The sequence below is a fragment of the Dama dama genome, chromosome 14, assembly GCF_033118175.1.
Source record: "Dama dama isolate Ldn47 chromosome 14, ASM3311817v1, whole genome shotgun sequence".
Lineage (NCBI taxonomy): Eukaryota > Metazoa > Chordata > Mammalia > Artiodactyla > Cervidae > Dama > Dama dama.
Genome location: NC_083694.1, coordinates 2,683,935 through 2,702,205, shown reverse-complemented (window position 1 = coordinate 2,702,205; position 18,271 = coordinate 2,683,935). Strand labels below are relative to the sequence as shown.

Here is an 18,271-nt window from a genome sequence, read left to right as displayed (position 1 = left end):
CCATGAGCCCTTGCTCTGGAAACATGGAGAGGTCCCAAGGTCACGGCCCAGCTGTGCCTGCAGACAGTTGCCCTTGGCTTCGCCTCCAAGCTGTGGCCCCTTTTTCGTCCCGGGCTGAGGTTGAGGGCAACATGGCAGTTGGGTAGGAGGCGGCGGCAGCCTCCCGGCAGCTCACCCCATAGTCCCTTAGTTTCCGTCTCAGCGAAACAGGGATTTCACTCCTCTCAGAGTCTCGAAGGTGAGCCCAGGGCACAGGTTTCACCCCAAAAGGCAGAAGCAGCCCCGGCATCCACACACCATGCTCCCCAGGCAGCGGGCTTGGAGTCTAGACTCTTCCTCCTGTTCTTTGTGGGGAGGGTGGGGTCTGGCCACCTTGCTTCCGGCCCTAAGTCTCACTCCTTCCCAGAGATCAGGTTGTACCATAGTGTCCTCCCTCCGGTCCAGCATCCTCTCCCAGACCCCACCTTGAGGAGGGGCCAGGAGCCCGGGGGTGAGGCAGGAGGCCCAGGAGTGATGGTTCTGAGGAGGGGTCGGGCCTCCTGGTCTTGCTGCGTGGCGTGAATCCTTGCAGACACATGGAGGCCTTAGTTTCCCTCCCCAGGCGCACTTCCCCTCCATGGGGGCTGTTGAGTGGCAGGATAAAGAGGTGAAGCGTGCTCGAGGCTCCCACGACTGGACTGTTGTCTGGGACCCTGGCCGGAGGGCCCCCAGGGCTCTTTTTTCTTGTCTCGGGTCTTTTTTTTAGAATGTCATTTCCTTCTCCGGAGCTTATGAGTCAATGGGACAATACAGGGAGATGATTATTTTTTGAGGAAAAAAAAGCAGTAATTTAGCTAAGTGCAGGATGCACGAGGTAGCAGAGTGGGATGCAAAGAGCACTGGGCTGAGAACCAGGACTCCTGGGTTCTGGCCCTACTTGGTCACGGACGATGGTGTGGCCTTAGGCTAATTACCTTCTGTCTCTGGGATTCCGTTTCCTCAACTGCAAAGAGAGAACGGCACCAATGTCCTCATAGCCCCCTGCAGAGTCCAGGGCTCTGGGTCTGGGAGGCCCGTGGGGCCAGGGCTGTGGAGCCAGAGCGCTTGCAGCCTTCCTGTGCCCCCGCCCCTGTGCTCTGTCCATGCAGCAAATATGGGGAGGGCGGATGGGAGTGATAAGGTGGATCCAAGAAAAGGTGGGAGGACTGAGGAAAAGCCAAGGCACCCAGAGCCTCTGCTAGAATCCTGCCCGCTCCGCCCCGCCTGCTCAGAGCCAGGACACCCTGCAGTTCTGTCTCCTTCCTGTAGCCAGGACTCCAATTCCAGGCCCTGCCGGGGCCATCCCAAGTGCCACTTTTGTGCACGCTCTCTCATACACACACACACCTTGCAGATGGGTCTCTAGGGTCTGCTCCCTGCCGCACTTTATGTAACCCTTTGCACAGCTGCTGGTGAGTCCATCTCCAAGCTGACTGACCCGCCCCACGTTATTACCTTGCCTTCTGCACGGGGAAGTGCCTCAGGGTGCAATCTGCTGTCTACAGACTTGGACGTGCATTTTGCCCAGCGCTCTGGGATGTGGGATGGACCTTTGACTGTCCTTGGATGGAGAGTTGTGGCCCGCATCTCCCCGCGCTCTGCCACGGCTGACTCCTGACCTCGACAGCCTGCTTCCTCTCTCCCGCCTCCAAGAAAGGTGGTGACAAGACCCATTTCCTCTCTACCTCATAGGAAGGTGTACATTGTATCAGATGTGCCCAAGGGTGACTTGAACTTTTGCAGACAGACACTTGGTTCACAGCCATGAAGATGGGCTTTCACCAGAGAAGGAAATCTCGGGCTGCTGGGTCTGGTGAACTCCTTGGCATGCTGGTCCAGAAAGCGTGGTGTTCACTGTGAAGGTGGCCGCTGTATCCAGCAGGTGATGAAGCTGACACCAACACAAGAACCAAGAACCAGAATCTGTTCACAAAGAGCCAACGCTGCACCCATCAGACACAGAAGCAAGAGCAAGAGAGAGTGGTCCTGCCCTCACCCTGGTCCCGACACACAGCTCCCTAAGGCCAGGGCACTGCTCAACGGAGGGACAGGGGAGTTAACCCTCCACCCCCAGGTCAGTGCTGGCTGGCTGCTGTGGCCAGTCCTGCCTGGGATCAGAACCACAGACCAGGAGGACCAAACAGTAACCTCGGTTCTTCACAGGGGAGCCCAGAGGGTCAGGACCGTCCACCAGGAGGGTGGAGTGTGGGGGCTACCCTGGACTTGTTATACTGAGGAAGAAATTAAAAAATCCAAGAGCCCCCAAGCTGGGCAGTCCAGGCTCTGGCAGAAAGCTCAGGCTCTGGAGCTCAGGGGTTTCCTAGCGTGTGACTCTCCTGTCTCCCTCCCCTTGGGCAGCCTTCCCTTCTCCCTCTGCCCATCCCTGAGTTCCATGCGAGAGGTGGGAGGCAGGCTGGAGGGGGAGATGGCAGGACCCAGAGATCCTCAGGACTCTCCCAGCCTTCGTTGCCATGGCAACGCTGCTATTTTTATCCCATTGTTCATGATGCTCAAAGCTCTGACTTTCTCTGTTCCAGAGAGAGGCCAGGCTGGCTTCTGCCCTCATCCTTCACTGCAGCACCTTCTCCCAGAGGCCTGGCAGGGGAAAGCGGAATGGAGGAAGCAAAAACCTGCTGGGTCACCCCTCAACCAGGGGACTGTCTGACAGCAGTTTGCCCCTGCACTTTCGAGCCTTTGGTTTTCTAGCTGGCTTAGGCACTCAGTTTTATGTTTTCAGTGAGATCAAAACTCCCCATGGTCTCCCTGAGAGGCTGCTCCAGAGAAAAAAGGAAGAGCTGCTGCTTGCAATGAGTTTTTCCCACAAAGCTATGACACTGGGGTTGCTGCCCTTCTTGGGAAAACCAGAGCTGGTTCTGAAGAATGTCCGGTTGATACAAGCCAACCCCTGGCCCCTTGAAAGGGACTGGAGAGCTAAGTTTGGTTAATTAGCAATCAGATATACTGGACATCACTAGGGAACCTAACGGTTCCTCCCGTTCCTCTGCCCCTCCACCAAAGAACTGGGCCAACTGGGCGTCATACCTTTGTCCAGTTTTTATGCCCAAAGCCTGTTAGCACATATTCTCTAGCCTGGGTTTGTCGCCTTCCCTCCCCCTAATCCCTCAACAGCTGTCTCTCTCCTCTGGCTTGAAGTCTTAAACTTTGATGATGCTCTTGAAGGCTGGGTTTAATGAAAAGCTTTCTTAGCCTCTCTTCCCTGGCCCGGCTTCTGGTCCTCACCCTACGCCCCACCTACTCCAGTGGCAAGGTACCCCTGAGAGCCAATGGTGCTAACCTTCCCCACTGATACGCTTTGAAGGCCAGTGAGATTTGAGCCCTTCAGCTGGGGTAGTTGGGTTCAGAGGGAGCATTTCATGTATGTCCTTAAGATCATGATCCTGGAGACAGGTCCAGGTCTTAACCCAGTAAAGTACAATCATATTGTGTCAGACTCCTGCACTGAGGTGATCTGACTCCTAGATGGCTAATTTTTCTAGGGTGGCTGAGACCCATTCACCTGGCCTCTAATGGGTTTCATTTTGGCTCAAGATGCATGGTTTCCACAATCTATGCACCTGGAGTAAGCACTTTTCTGGTTGCCTCTGAGAAAGCATGCCGGCAAATGCTGCTCTGTTAACTGCTGTAATAAACAGACTTTTATTATATCCCTTTGCAGTAAATGAATTATGTTGTCAGGGTAGGTGGGGCATCCGTGTTTATTTCGCACTGTAACACACTGCAGCAGCAAAAGTAAGCATTTATTTCCACCAGCTCTGTTGGGGAGAAGGGAGACTGGGAAAAAGAGGAGCATAAACATAAAGTGAAGTGATGGTTCCAGGAGGAGGTTTTGGGAGATGCACAGAGCCCTGAGGCCGTGGACCTCACTTGTGCGATCTAGAAATTAGAGGAAGGCAGGCCTTCTCCCTCCGAGCATCTCAGAGAAATAGTGGGATAAAGCTGGCTGGAGGAGACGAAGTGGGGAATAGGAAGAATCCTTTGGGACTACAGTATGATCACACAGGTATGAAGGTGCTTTTATTTTTTACAAGAGAAATAAAGACCTTTAAGTGTACTATTGAAGGGACAAATGGGAATTTTCAGACTTACAAGGACAGAAAGATGCCATATTAGGAACAAGAATGATTATATCATATGGTATGTGAATTATGTATCAATAAAACTGTCTTTTAAAAGGATTATTATATCATAACTCCACTTTGATTAGAAGGCCAGCGATTTCAAATCATCAGTGAAGCAAGAGGCTCTGAGGGGGCCAGAGAGCTAGAGCCATCAGATCTCACACAGAGCCAGCCTCCTGTTAGGCCCAGGGTGGCTGGGGCAAGGTGGAGCTGAAGTGTCTCGGGCTGCTGCCGCTTGGAGAGAGGACTGAATGCCCTGGAGCGGCCCGCCCCTTCTCCTGGCGCAGCCACCGCAGAGCTAGTAACCGTCTGGGATTAATAAATGCCCCACGCCTCTCAGCCTTCAGGAGTCAGCTGGAGTGTCAGCTTCTGCTGTCAGAATCCCAGTCCTCACCCCTCATGTGGGGAAACGTGTGCAGCGCACTGCTGTCTATTAATCTGTCCCATCAGAAGAGTCCTGACTGTGCGAGGCCCTCGGGGAAGAGCCGTAGGAGAAACACGGGGAAATCACACACTGTCCGGGCCCTTGAGGAACTCACAATTTAGTAAAACGGAAAGACCTGAAGGATGCAAGATGCAGGGTACAAGGAAAGTGATTTGAGGCTTCAGGGGCCTGAGAGGGGCCTCCAAACACTCTCAACTGTTCAGAGAGTGGGGAGGGATCAGGCAAGGCTTCACAGTGGAGGTGGACTCCTAGCTGAGATTTGAAGGATGGAGAGGAAGTTATACTCAAAGCACAGATCCCAGGACCCCTCTCTCTTTGCCAGCATCTAGGACATTTGCCCATGGTTGTATATACATGCAGTGACCTTGCAAACAAGTGCCGTACAGAGCCTCTCCTGTCGCAGGTGGGCCCTGTTGCTCCCAAATTCCTTTCCTTTCCAGGAGTCTGACATTTCTTCCTCTTCAAGCTTTGACTCCCTGGGCCTTGTCCTCCAGGAGGAAGGGGAACCCTGGGCAGTCATCAGGCGTTTGCCCCACAGCATCAGAGGATACATCGGGCTCTCTCCCGGAGCAGGTTGCACTCGGATGAGAGAGAAGCTTGAGAGCGTCAGTCCACATCTGGGCCCAGGGTGGCATGGCTTGGTGGTCTTGCGGGCACCTGGCGGGGAAGAGGGATGAAGCAAAGGGTGACTGGGAGCTCTGACAGTGAGCTTCCCCCGGCACCAAACTGTGCAGTCCATGCACACTTAAGCTTCTTCATGCTCTAGACCTCCTCCCTCCTTTCCCCTCCCTCTTGTATTCTCTCTCCAAGTTCTTTCCCCCCAGCTTCCTTCCAAAGAATGTCTCATCATGTCCCAGCACACTGCCAGGGTCCAGGAGATTGGGGAGAGAGCCGGGGGTTGCCTGTCCTAAAGCTGCTGTATTTTTGTCCTGCCCTGCCCCAGCTAAGGTGCTTGTTGGTGGCCAGGAAGATGCATGACTTCATCTGTCTGAATTCCAGTTTCCCCCTTTATGGAACAGGTGGATCTCTGCCTCCACTTCCCCTCCTCTCAGCTGGCTATGGGGGCAAGAACGTAAGTCTTGGGTTCTGATCTCAGTTCTCTTCACTAGCTGTGGCAGTCCAGAGAACTCAGTCACCCCACCCTCTGTTTTCCGTATGTAAAATGCAGATAATAATGCCCACCGCATGTTTTTTCAGGATCAAACAAAAGATAGCATGTGCTAAAATGCTTACTTAGCTCAGTGCCTGGCATAAAGCATGAGTCCAATGAGTTAAGTGAGAGGGTTAGCTAAGAATGGCAGGAGATTTTGCCCTTATCTCACACATGTACCTTTAGCACAGTGGGGTGGTGTGCTGAAAAGTCAGCCGGGGTTCCTGTAAATTCTTACTCTCCCCTCCCCCTCCCCCTCTCCCCCTCCCCCTCTCCCTCCCCCTCTCCCTCCCCCTTCCTCTCCCCTCCCCCTCCCCTCCCCCTCTCCCTCCCCCTTCCTCTCCCCTCCCCCTCCCCTCCCCGAGGCTGGAGACCGAGGACCGGCGTTCCCCCCGCCGCACTTCGGGGAGCGTCCTGCAGGCGGCGCTCTCCGGTCGCCGGCGCGCCGGTGGAGTTGGGGCTGGGGTAGGGAGCGAGGGGTGAGGGGGAGTGCGCAGGGAAAACAGCCCCACGCGCAGCTCACATATTTACATCCGAACTGTCAAAATAGTTATTTTTAAGTCGAGCTCCGTCTGCTGCGGTTTAAAATCGAGCAGGGCGGGGGCGGGGCGCCCTGCAGGGGAGCGCGGGCGGCGGGCGCGGCGGGGCTGGCGCGCGGAGCGGCTCCGGCGCGGGGGCTCCGGGGGGCTGTGTGTGCCTGGGCCCGGCGCGTGTGGCCGCAGCCTCATCCTCCAGCCACCTTGCCCCGAGCTTCGGGACGCGCGGACACCCAAACCGGCCACGCCTGCCTTCCCAGAGCGGACAGGGGAGACCGCGCATCCCCCCCAGCCAGGATGGAGGTCTGTCCTGTGCGCACCGTCCCCTGGGAAGGAGAGTCCCCCTGCCCCAGCCCCTGATAACCTCAGCCCCCGGCTCAACAACCATCATCCCTCCTAGCTCTTGGACCCATCCGAGCTCTAAAGCAAGACCTCTGGGGCTCCAGATCCAGGTGTCATTTTGAGGACCACCCCCCCTACCCACTCGGGCATCCACAGCACAGCCACTCCAGGGAAGGAAGGGGCCTTCCAACGTTTGGACGGGCCTGAAGCTAAGGCCCCTTGTATCTGCAAGCAGTGGAGAGAGTGACTTCGCCTTAAATGTCAGCCATCGCAAGAATGAATTTTTTCTCGGTAAAGTGAGGAGCCTGCGGGTTTGACGCTTGTGACGCTTTTTTTCTGGCTCGCTCTCTCGGGGGCAGTGGGATTTGAGACAGACGCTGGCTGGCTCTGCTGCCATCAATATGTGTCCCAGCCCCGTCCAACGTCTGCTCAGTAATGAGTGCTGTTTGGGAATGTCACCTCTGCTGATGGGAAGGCGGCCCTGCGCACAGCCGGAGCCGCCTCTCCGTCTTCATTAGGCAGCCCGCAGCCTGGCTGCCCGCCGCCCTCGCTGGGTGACGGATGAGGGCGACGAGGAGTCAGGGCAGCAGCCTCCTGCTGTCCAGGATTCATTCCCAGACGATGACCCCACCGCCGTCCCTGCCGACCCCCCTCCCCGGATAGACAGCTGGAAAGAAAGGCCCTTCTAGGACAAGGCGCTGCAAGGACAGAGAATAGCCAGAAATCCGCACGGGAGAGTGGGGTCATTGCCGAGAACAGACACACGCCTTAACCACTGTGGTCTCCTGTCTGGATTGCTTTTTCGGGTCTTCTCCTCCCCTGCCCAGCTGTCTTCAGAGGCCACCTTTTCTGTCCTTTCTAATAAATCTGTTCATCATGCACAAGTCATCAGATAAGGGTATAACTGTGTTCTAATTCCAGACTTCCCTCTAGCCAGGCCTGTATATTGCCTCCCAGCAAAATCCTGCTCCTTTTAAATCTCAGCCCTCATATCTGCCTGAGACAAGGGACTCAGATGAGTGAAGCCTCAAGGTGGCATGAGACAATGACATGGCTTCAGAGGACCCCTGCTATTGCGATAAAAACATCTCCACGGATACCAGATACCACAGGTGTCTGGGTGGTCTCAGAGCTCCCCTCCCCTCAGGCTGTGTTACACCACTGTGGCATCTCCTTAGTCTTCTCTACGGGCCAGGCAAGTTAAGCTGGACTCAGAAGTGTTCTTCTGTACTTGTCAGTGGTTGGGGGTGAAGGCGGGTTGGTGCTACTTTGGAGGGTTAGGAGTGGAGGGTGTGATCATTCAGAATTGCCTGAGGAACTGTCTCATCCAAAAGCTACATGGATAATTGATTTTTTGGCTGGGTCTAGTGGTGGAAGGGGCTTCACTTTACCAGACCCTCATTTTGAAAGGCTGTGAAGGCCACCTGGACTTTTTCCATCACTCCTCCATGACCCTGTAATGGGCACCCTTGTCCACCCAGGTGTTCGAGCCAGAATTCTTCCTTCAACTCAAGCCAGAATGTCATCTTGACGTTCCCCCACTCTCCACCCCTGCCCCCACATTCGATCTATCACCTTGCCTGTGGACTCTTCTTCCTAAATCTCCCTCGAAACTGCCTAATTCCATCTCTATGGCCAGCAGCTTAGCCCAAGCCGACATCTCTTCTCACCTTGCCCTCTGATCTTGTCTCTACACACCCTTTCACTTGCACTTCTCCAGCCACCCTGACTTTCTTGATGTCCCAGGTGCACATGAGCATTCCTGGCCACCTGTTCTAGAAATTAGGCCCTTCCCTCCCAAGTCCTTCTCTGTCACATGTCAGTCTCATTATCACACTCTTAAATCCTCTCCTTCAGTCCATTTGCTTGTTTGTCTGCTTTCTCCTCCAGGGGCACAAGCTCTAGCAGGACAGGAACCCCATCTGCTTTATTTACCCCTAAATCCACAGCACCAAGAACAGTGCCAGGCATGTGGTGGAACTCAGGAAATGTTAGTTGAAGGAATGAATGAATCAGTGAGTGACTAGTTTGCCACCACCTCATGGTAGCCCAGCCCTGCCCCGCTCTTCTCTTTCCGTCACATTTAGAGGCGTCTTCCTCCAACACCAGGTCACCATGTCCTTCCTCTGCTCAGAGCCCTTTGGTGACAGGCAAAATGTTGGCAACTGTTGAAGCAGCGTGAAGGGTATGTGTGGATTTTATCATATTTCCACTTTACTTGCTTGTAACTTACTACTGTTTGAGACCGTTTAAAGTAAATTGAATTTGAAAACTGTGGAAGCAAAAAAAAAAAAAAATGATCAAACCTTCAGTGGCTCCCACTGTCCTCAGGGCAAAGCCTTGGTGCTCCTTCTCATGCCCTTCAGTCTCCAGCCCCTGCCAGGCCTCCAGCCTCACCCTCAGCAGTCAGCTCGTTGCTTTGCACATTGAGAGGATCCCCGTGGAACAGCCGTACTTGTTAGCATCAGGAAGACTCAGAGTTCGCTGGAACAGTTTTCTGTTTTCATTTTATGAGTATAGAATTGTAGATCTGTGTGTGTGTGTGGGGGGGGGGGCTGCTGGAAAGTAGGGTCAGCTTGGAGCGTCTCCTGCAAGGACTGTAAAAGTATATGTAGGCCATTAGTGTTTCCATCTCTCTTGGCCTTGTTCTTGGTTCCATTTTATGCTCCTGCTTGTTCTTTTTTTCCTTTGCTTCTACCTTGATTATCTTTCTATGCCTGTCTTCAAACCCTCGCTGATACAGAGTCTCCTTTAAGCTGTGGGAATTCACCTCTCCTTGGTTTTAGGGGCAGGAATGGATGTCCCACCATGCCCTCTTCATCTTGGTTTGTCTTATCTTTTATTAAATTTGGTCTCTGTTTGGCAAGTTGTTCCTTCTGCTGAACAACACTCTCACCCTGTGATGTGAGCCCATTCCCTCCAGCGCATTCTCTCTCTCTCAAATGTCCCTTAGAGTAAAAGCAGATCCCTGACTGGCCTTTTTATTTAACTTCATTATCATCCATAGGCACACAAATCCCCTCCTTGAACCTCCCTCCCACCTCCCGCCTCATCCCACTCCTAAGTTGTCGCAGAGCACCCTACACCATAGAGCAGATTCTCACTGTCTGTTTCACACACAGTGATGCATGTGTTTCTGTGCTGCTCTCAATTCATCCCATCCTCCCCTTCCCCCACTGTGTCCACAAGTCTGCTCTCTATGTTGACGTTTCCATTGCTGCCCTGCAAATACATACATCAGTACCATCTTTCTAGATCCCATATACATATTTTTTCTCTTTCTGACTTACTTCGCTCTGTATAATAGGCTCTAGGTTCATCAACCTCATTAGAACTGACTCAAATGTGTCCTGTTTGTGACTGAGTAATATTCTGTAGTACATACGTACCACAGCTGCTTTATCCAGTCATCTGTCGATGGACATCTAGGTGCTTCCATGTCCTGGCTGTTGCAAATAGTGCTGCGATGAACACTGGGGTACATGTCTTTTTCAGTTATGGTTTTCTCAGGGTATAGGCCCATTAGTGGGATTGTTGGATCATATAGTAGTTTTACTTCTTATTTCTTAAGGAATCACCATATTGTTCTCCATAGTGGCTGTATCAATTCACACCCCCCACCAACAGTGCAAGAGGGTTAAGACTATACTACAAAGCTACAGTCATCAAGACGACATGATACTGGCACAAAAACAGAAATATAGACCAACGGAATAAGACAGAAAGCCCAGAGATAAACCCATGCACTCATGGGCACCTTGTCTTTGACAAAGGAGGCAAGAATATATAATGGAGAAAAGATAGTCTCTTCAATAAGTGGTGCCGGGAAAACTGGACAGCTATGTGTAAAAGAATGAAATTAGTACGTTTCCTAACACCATACACACAGATAAACTCAAAATGGATTAGAGACATAAATGTAAGACCAGAAAATATAAAACTTTTAGAGGAAAACATAGGCAGAATACTCGATGACATAAATCACAGCAAGATCCTCTATGACCCACCCTCTAGAGGAGTGGAAACTAAAATAAAAATAAACAAGTGGGACCTAATCAAAAGCTTTTGCACAGCAAAGGAAACTGGAAACATGAAAAGACAACCCTCAGAATGGGAGAAGATAAGAAGTGAAACAACAGATAAAGGATTAATCTCCAGAATACACAAGCAGCCTGATGGGCCATTATAGGAGGACAGGCTCCCTTCAGTCTCCCCTGATTCACAGGGAGAGGTGGGCTGTGACAGTGAGGTCGGCAGCGCCTATCACACCGTGTCCCCGCCCCACCAAGAGCCCTGCCCCGCAGAGTAAGGGGGCTTCGCTCACAGCCCACACTTCTGAGTCCTTACTGTGGACACTACTGGAAACAGTGCGTTAAGCACTTGAAGTGCATTGCCTCGGTCCTGGGGCATTCTGTGGAGAAGGTAACTTTACTGTGCTTCCATTTCACAGATGTGAAAGCCAGGGCCCAGGATCCCAGAGCTTAGAGTAGGAGGCGGGTCCAGGATAGAAGCAGAGGCAGCCTGGCCCCCCGAGTCTGCTCCTGATCGCTCTGCGTCTGCCTCCAAGTTCCTCCGGAGGGTCCCGAGCTCCCGGCTGAGACTGGCAGTCCGCAGCCTCCCTCCATTGCCTTTGCTACTGTTTATTATCAGTTCACGGGGAGACTGGGGTGAAGGACCCCCACGCCTCCCTCCCCACGGCCGCTCTCCCCACGGCCGCTCTCCCCCTGCGCTGCATCTTGTCCCGCACTGTCAGATTAGCCTTTCTGACAGTCAGGGACCTCCAGGGACAACCCACCATTGTCATCAGAGAGCCCTAGAACGGGAGGATCCTGGAGGCAGAAGGGACCTGGGGCGCTACACCTTTGTAGGAAATCCTAGGGCTCTCTTGTCCAACCGTGTCCATCCCCATGTAAAGCAAATCCTTTGCTGAAGCTGGTCTGCTCTAATCCCCATTCCTACTCTAAGTCTTTGTTCGTAATGTGTCGGTCCTTGCCTGGAATGCCCAACCTTTTGCTTACCCGCTCTAGTATTCTTGCCTGGAGAATCTCTTAGACAGAGGAGCCTGGTGGGCTGCAGTCCATGGGGTTGCAGAGTTGGACACGACTGAGCGACTCACACACTCACACACACACACACACTCTCACACACATACACACTCACACACACACACACTCACACCCACCCATCCACACACTCACATACACACCCACACACACACACTCACTCACACACACATACACAGTCACTCACACTCACACACACTCTCACACACACACACTCACACACACTCACATACACATGCACACACAAAGTCGGAGTTTCACCTTCTCCAGGAAGCTCTCCCTGAACACCTCCCACCCCTAACCAGGGGTGATTCTTTCTCCTCTGCTTCTGAACTTCTGCAACATTTTTGGGTGTTATGTTGGTATCCAATTATGAACTTTGACTTCTTACTTTTTATCTTATGTGTTTGGAGTTTGTTTCTTCATGGAGACATAATCTCTTTGAAGACAAAAATCACATTTTAGATCTCTTTCTATTGTCCACAGATTATCCAAAATCTTTTGCACATGAGTTATGCACAATAAATCCCGTATACAAGACCTACAGGATACCAGAAAGAGAGTGCTTAAGATAATAACTTGTCAGCATCTAAGTGCTGGTTTGCCTTCATAAGAGAACTAGAGGATAGATTCACTTTGGTTTTAAGAAGCAGTACAGAAAACAGGGTAGATGGGCAGCTTCCTAACTTTGCATAGCAGTGAAATTCTGCCTTTAAAAGCAATCTTCATAGGCGCCCAACATGCGAAGCTGGCAGAGGCAGACTAGTTCTGACTGCCCTGGAGTGTGGCTACTCTCTGTTCACCACCCCCCTCCATGGCAGCTTGGAGGAAATCTTGGGGATGGAGTATTATATCTTGAAAACCACAGGGAATGATCCATCTTGTCTTACTTCACATAAGCAGCATTTACTAACTTGGGTGGTGAAAGAAGAGACTATATGCACTCAATCTTATTGAAAACATATTTGCTTTGTGTTTATAAAATGGCAATTAAGCAACTTTCTTCTCTTTGTTTCACACAAATTTGGTTTTGTTTTTTTCCGTTAGCCTTGTTCATGCCTTATTCTCCTGAGAAGATGCTTCTGCCAGAGCCCTCACTGCGTTTGGTTAAACAATTGTCCATTCCTCTGTTGTCCCCATTAAAGAGGCAGCTCCTTGAAAGCAGACACTGCCTTATCCATCTTCTCATCTTCAGTCTTAACAGGGTATCTGGTGTGCAGTAGGTATTCAGTAACTGATCTCCCAAGGGACCGGAGTCTCTAGCTACTCAGCCCTCTCTCAGTGAGCCAGGCTCAGCTTGTGGCCTCTGTGGCTGATCCACGTGGACTCTGGGTGTGGCCTGTCTTTCTCCTGCTTCCAGCCTAAGGCTGAGCACCTACCCTGCCCTCCCCTCCCCTGCGCCCCTCTTCCCCTGCCTGACTGTCACGGGCTCCAGGAATATTAGTTAATTTTAATATTAGCCTAAGAAAGATTAATTAGGAAGGCAAATTTGCTCTTAAAAGTGTAATTAATTCCAAAGCCAAATAGAGGAGAGTTATGGATTATCTGCTTTGCTGCTGCCTTCAAGCAGTGTGGAGAATCAAGAGTTGACTAGATGAGCAAAGAATAATCATTTAAGTGTCAGTGCTATGTAGACCAAACTCCAGATGGCTCCTTGTGAAGTAGGCTCATGGCTGAGACAAAAGATTTAGGCTGAAGTAACTCTCTCATACACTCGCAAATCACATGTCTTTCTCTCTAGTCCTCCCGCAAACTGGCCTGGTCCAGACTGAATCAACTCTTTTCTGGACTATTGTAATAACTTCCCCAAGAGGCCTCCAGACTCTGCCCTACCAACTCATTCTCTACTCAGACTCAAACTGAAATTGTATCAAATGCATAAATGCATTGTCCTCAACCCAGTGTCAAACATAGTCATGCCATGCGCTGCCTGAGAACTTCCAAATGTGCGTAGAGGTGAAGGGTTAACTCCTTGGCATGGGCCACAGAAATCTTCACAAATTGGCCCAACCTCTCCACCAGGCTCATTTCCTTCCTGCTCACCGCATCCCAGAATGATGGTCCCCAGCTCTCTTTTTATAGGGCAAATTATGGCTTATTCTCTGGTGGCTTAGAGACGGTAAAGTGTCTGTCTACAGTGCAGGAGAGCTGGGTTCCATCCCTGGGTCGGGAAGATTCCCTGGAGAAGGAAATGGCAACCCACTCCAGTACTCTTGCCTAGAAAATCCCATGGACGGAGGAGCCTGCTGCAGGCTACTGTCCATGGGGTCACAAAGAGTCGGACACGACCGAGCGACTTCACTTTCACTATGGCTTATTCTAGAAGCTTCAGCCCAGATGAAACTTTCAGCCCTTAGAAACTTCCAATTCTGGGCTCCTGGAGCACTCTGTTAACAGTTTATCTTATTTTCTTGCAATTATTTGCTTTCTTTTCTCTTTAAGGGAATGAGCTCCTTAAAAGAAGGACTGTGGGTTTTGCATCTTTGTATTTTCTCTTCTTTGTCTCCCTAATTTAGGCCAAACATAAAGTTAATCCCATAGGAGATGACCAATAAATATTTGTTGAAAGAAATTGGTCAGTTCATAATTTCAATAGAGATGCCAACCGGATTAGCTCGCTGAAGCAAACTTCCTCCTTTGTCCCTGAGTCACTAGTAAGTGCAGCTTGAAATATCTGAGAAAATGCCTCAGTTCTCCACTTCCTTGTACCTGCCTAGCTGAGGCTCAAAGGCAGGTGGCTTTGGGAGGAAAGTTGGGAGAGAATAGCAAGTGATGCAGACTTCAGCCTGACAGCTGCTGATCCTTGCTTTAGTTGATTTCCCCCTTTGCAAATGGTTATTGGCAATTGAAACTGCATATCTACTCTCTGCTCCCCTATGTAAATTGCATTTACATTTAAATTGTGCATTCTTCCAAAGCATGGGGTTAGTAAATAACATCAGATTAAGCTTGAGGAGAGGAAATTGTGCCCCATGTCAAACCTGAGACTGAAGTGACATCTGGCTTTTACTATTTCCGTTATTTCAGTTTAGTAACAGCATGTGGCATTAAGGGAAAAGAAATTGGATCTACATTTTAATGAAAGGAGGAAGCTCTCAGGGTTTAGATACCTTATCATGTTGAATACCTAGTCGATTGGCAATTAAAACTTGTTTCCCTGGAGAAATGGAATAAAACATCTTTGCAGCCATGGAGAGAATAAAACAAAAAACAAGCTAATGACCAGGACTTCACAGATAAAACCAAGGGAAATGGGTGATGTAAACATCAAAATCAAATATTTCAGGATGTCGCAGAATACAGGGATTTTTAAACAGAATAACACTGAGAATAGAATCATGCATATGCTTCAGACAGAATGGTTTGTGAATAATAGGGGTATTAACCCAATCATATCATCTGATTAAATTCTTTGTCAACCTAACTTGTTTTAGGTTCCAGAGGTCTGACCAAGAAAATATTTTAGAAATGCTAGTTTCATCCCAAGAGTCTAACTGTTTAATTGGAAGCAGTTCCACCTGCTGGCTGCTTTCTTTGTTTAAAGCAATTCTGGGAAATGTAAATAAAATGATTGTGCATCCTAATAACCCAAGCCTATCATTTATTTGCTTTGATTTGAAACAAATGTGTCAATTTTCAAAGTCTTTGTTTGGTAAACCCAGTGTTCAGATGTTGGCAAATGTTTGCACTGCATGTTTGTTTGGAAACTGATGCTTTATTCACAGACTCGGAAGCCAGAGCCCTTGGAACCGCAGTCTGGGATGCCTCAGTGAGACTCCCTGACCGTGCACACAGAGATGTTCAGTCCTTTCCCAGAATCTGCAGTGTTGAATGACAGAATCCCATGGGCAAGTGTAAGTGGGATGGAGACTTCTAAGAAAGACACTGGTTGTAGAAACTTTCTGAGCATACGGTTCATGAAAAATCAAAACAACAGAAAACATTTATATACTACTTACTATGTGCCAAGCACTTCACATGCCAAGCACTCAGTGAATCCACGTAACATCCCTGTGAGGTAGGTACCACTGTCATCCGCATTACAGATGAAGGAATGGAGACACAGTGAGGTTAGTAACTTACCCCACCCAGGGTCACTCAGCTGGTAAGACGCAGAACTGGAATTTTACTCTGGCCAGGCTGGCTCCACTCTTCTCTTAAGCTCTCCCAGTGATTTCCTCCTACCCCTGGTATTTAATGAAGGCATTGTGTTTTCACGAAGTTATATTTTGTCTTGCATAATTGTTCTTAAAGTCTCAGCAGTATTTTTTGAAATACCCGAGCTAATAGTCTGAGGGTTCTTTCTTAAACAAAATTAAGCAACAACAAAAACTAGCTGCTGCAATATGGATAATAAATAATATCTGTGCCAGAGGTCTTTCAGGAGTGTGCAGAGGATGAAATGAGATGATATGAGAGTGTTCTGAAAGGCCAAAACCATCAAAGTTCTGAAACATTGTTTATCAAAACACTGACTCTTTTTCCTATATGAGCAGTTCCTTAACAAGTTAATATGAGTTCCTTCTACCTTCCTATTTTCCCTAGAGTATATAGCCAAATTACCTATCCACTACTGTGAGTCTTTTGATGATGGCCTGGACACTTGAGTCTGTTTGATTTCTCCTTTATCTTCCCAATTTCTTAGCACCATTTGGTTTGGTAACAGATCCTTCTCACTTTCTATGTGTAATAGTCTCCCTGCATCCCTTGACATTCTACCATGGCAGTTAGCCTGTGAAGTTGACCAGTGCCTCCTTCTGCTTGAACTCAGGTTAAATTCATCATCTGACTTTCACATCAGTCTGTTGCCAGGGGGATTTCTGATGTCACGTGTCAGTTTTATGATTACCATAATACTTAACAGGCAAAAAGTGATTGGTTGCTAGTGGAAATCCTTGGGTGAAACTCACCCAGCTTTAGTAACCATCCCAACTGCATAGACTTTAGACAACCATGTAAACGGGTAAGTGAATTAATCATTCAACTGGATTCTATTTGAATTTTTCTTCCATATGTGTGTTCCCTTTAAGCAATTGTCTACTGTCACTTGAAATTGATGAGGGCTCTTTTGGAGGTTATTTTTGGGAAGGTGGTGAAACGACAGACAGCTGTTCTTGGGAACAAGTGTCATAGGATCTGCCCAAGCTAGCTTCCAGGTTAAAAAATATCTGAGGTGCATCATTCTTTTCCTTCGTAACATTAGGTCATTTACTAGTGGCCTTAAAAGTGTCAATTCAGCTTTCCAAACACACAGGAAAGAAGGAAACTTACATTTACCAAGTACCTACTATGTGCCAGAATGTGACTCTGGCCAAAGTATAACTTTAAGGTGGAGAACTGGTAAATGAGGCGTTCTTGAACAATCCTGTTATACTTGACAATTCACAGCGTTTTCTAGCTTATATACAATGTTCTTCCTAATTGGACATTGATTGATCACCAATAAAGTTCAAAGTCATTACTTAAAATTGGTCCAGATCCTGATATGCTGAGTAATTGTCTTGAAGTTGTTTTCACTGCAATATTAAGAAGAACATGATAGAAATGAGGTATAATAAATAAAGATTTGACAAATGCATCTGTCTTTTCAGAGTTTTATTAAATAGGTGGAAGGTCAGTTTTAGGGGATACAGGGATCAACGGAATAAAACTGATTGAACCTGAGGTTGTGCAGATTTGGAAAGCCATATCAAGACTTGCCTAAGTCTATATAAATCAATTTGTGTGCCAGAGAATGAATAGCTGACATTTTTTTCAAATGCCAATTCAGCAATTACAAAGTCTGCTGGCGGTTAATTAAAAACTACCGTCTCATTATGTTCAGAGTTAAATTACAAGTGTGAAAAGAGGACTGTCTGCAATAACTGAATGCTCTGTACTCTCTACGCTCTCGTCAGAAGGAGGGCAGGGATAAATAACTTTTATTTAACGCACTAAAAAATCTCTCTCAGCTCTTTCATATTTAATTAACTTGTCTTCTCAGAGCTTGTGTCTTACTCAGAGCTCCTAAGCAGTGATCGAAATATTTGTTCATTTTGTGTAGAAGATTTTTCTTACATTAGTTGAGTAGAAAAGTTAGAAATAATCGAACCCCAAAGACTAGGGAAAGTGACACCCTACCAAAGCTTTGCATTGAGGCCACTAAACCCAGAAGAGATTGGTGACAGAAAAACAGCAGAAAATGGTGGGTTTTGCTTTATTGACTATGCATCTCCACAACTGGGGAGCTGGGGCTGTAAACACTTTTGTGGACTGGTAAAGTTTTAGTTCTCATTTATAGGTCTCGTTTATAACTTAATGTTTTGCTATCTCAAGGATTCAACTGTCAGAAAAGAGACCAAACTTTTGTCACCATGGTGGAGGTGAAGTGTCTGAGTGATAACGAATTGCAGAATGAACTTGACAAACTCGGATTTTCACCTGGCCCAATACTACGTACGTATGTGGCAATTATTAGAGACTACTCAATGATTACTTGTGAGCTAACTCCAAAGGCTGAAAATTATTTGTAGTGGAAGGAACATATGCAATAAAAAACATTAAAATAGAAATAGGAAAAAATTTTAAAACCCAGAAAA

The 18,271-nt window shown here is 48.7% G+C and overlaps 1 protein-coding gene across 1 annotated transcript in view; it reads left to right on the top strand.

Annotated features, from left to right (window-relative positions):
- The window catches only part of LEMD1 (LEM domain containing 1), a 66,204-nt gene that overhangs the window by 19,236 nt on the left and 28,697 nt on the right, over positions 1-18,271 (top strand). The window contains exon 2 of the mRNA XM_061161182.1: positions 18,009-18,128. Coding sequence (XP_061017165.1) covers positions 18,047-18,128 — 82 coding nt within the window. The 5' untranslated portion in view covers positions 18,009-18,046. The remainder of the gene's footprint in view (positions 1-18,008; positions 18,129-18,271) is intronic.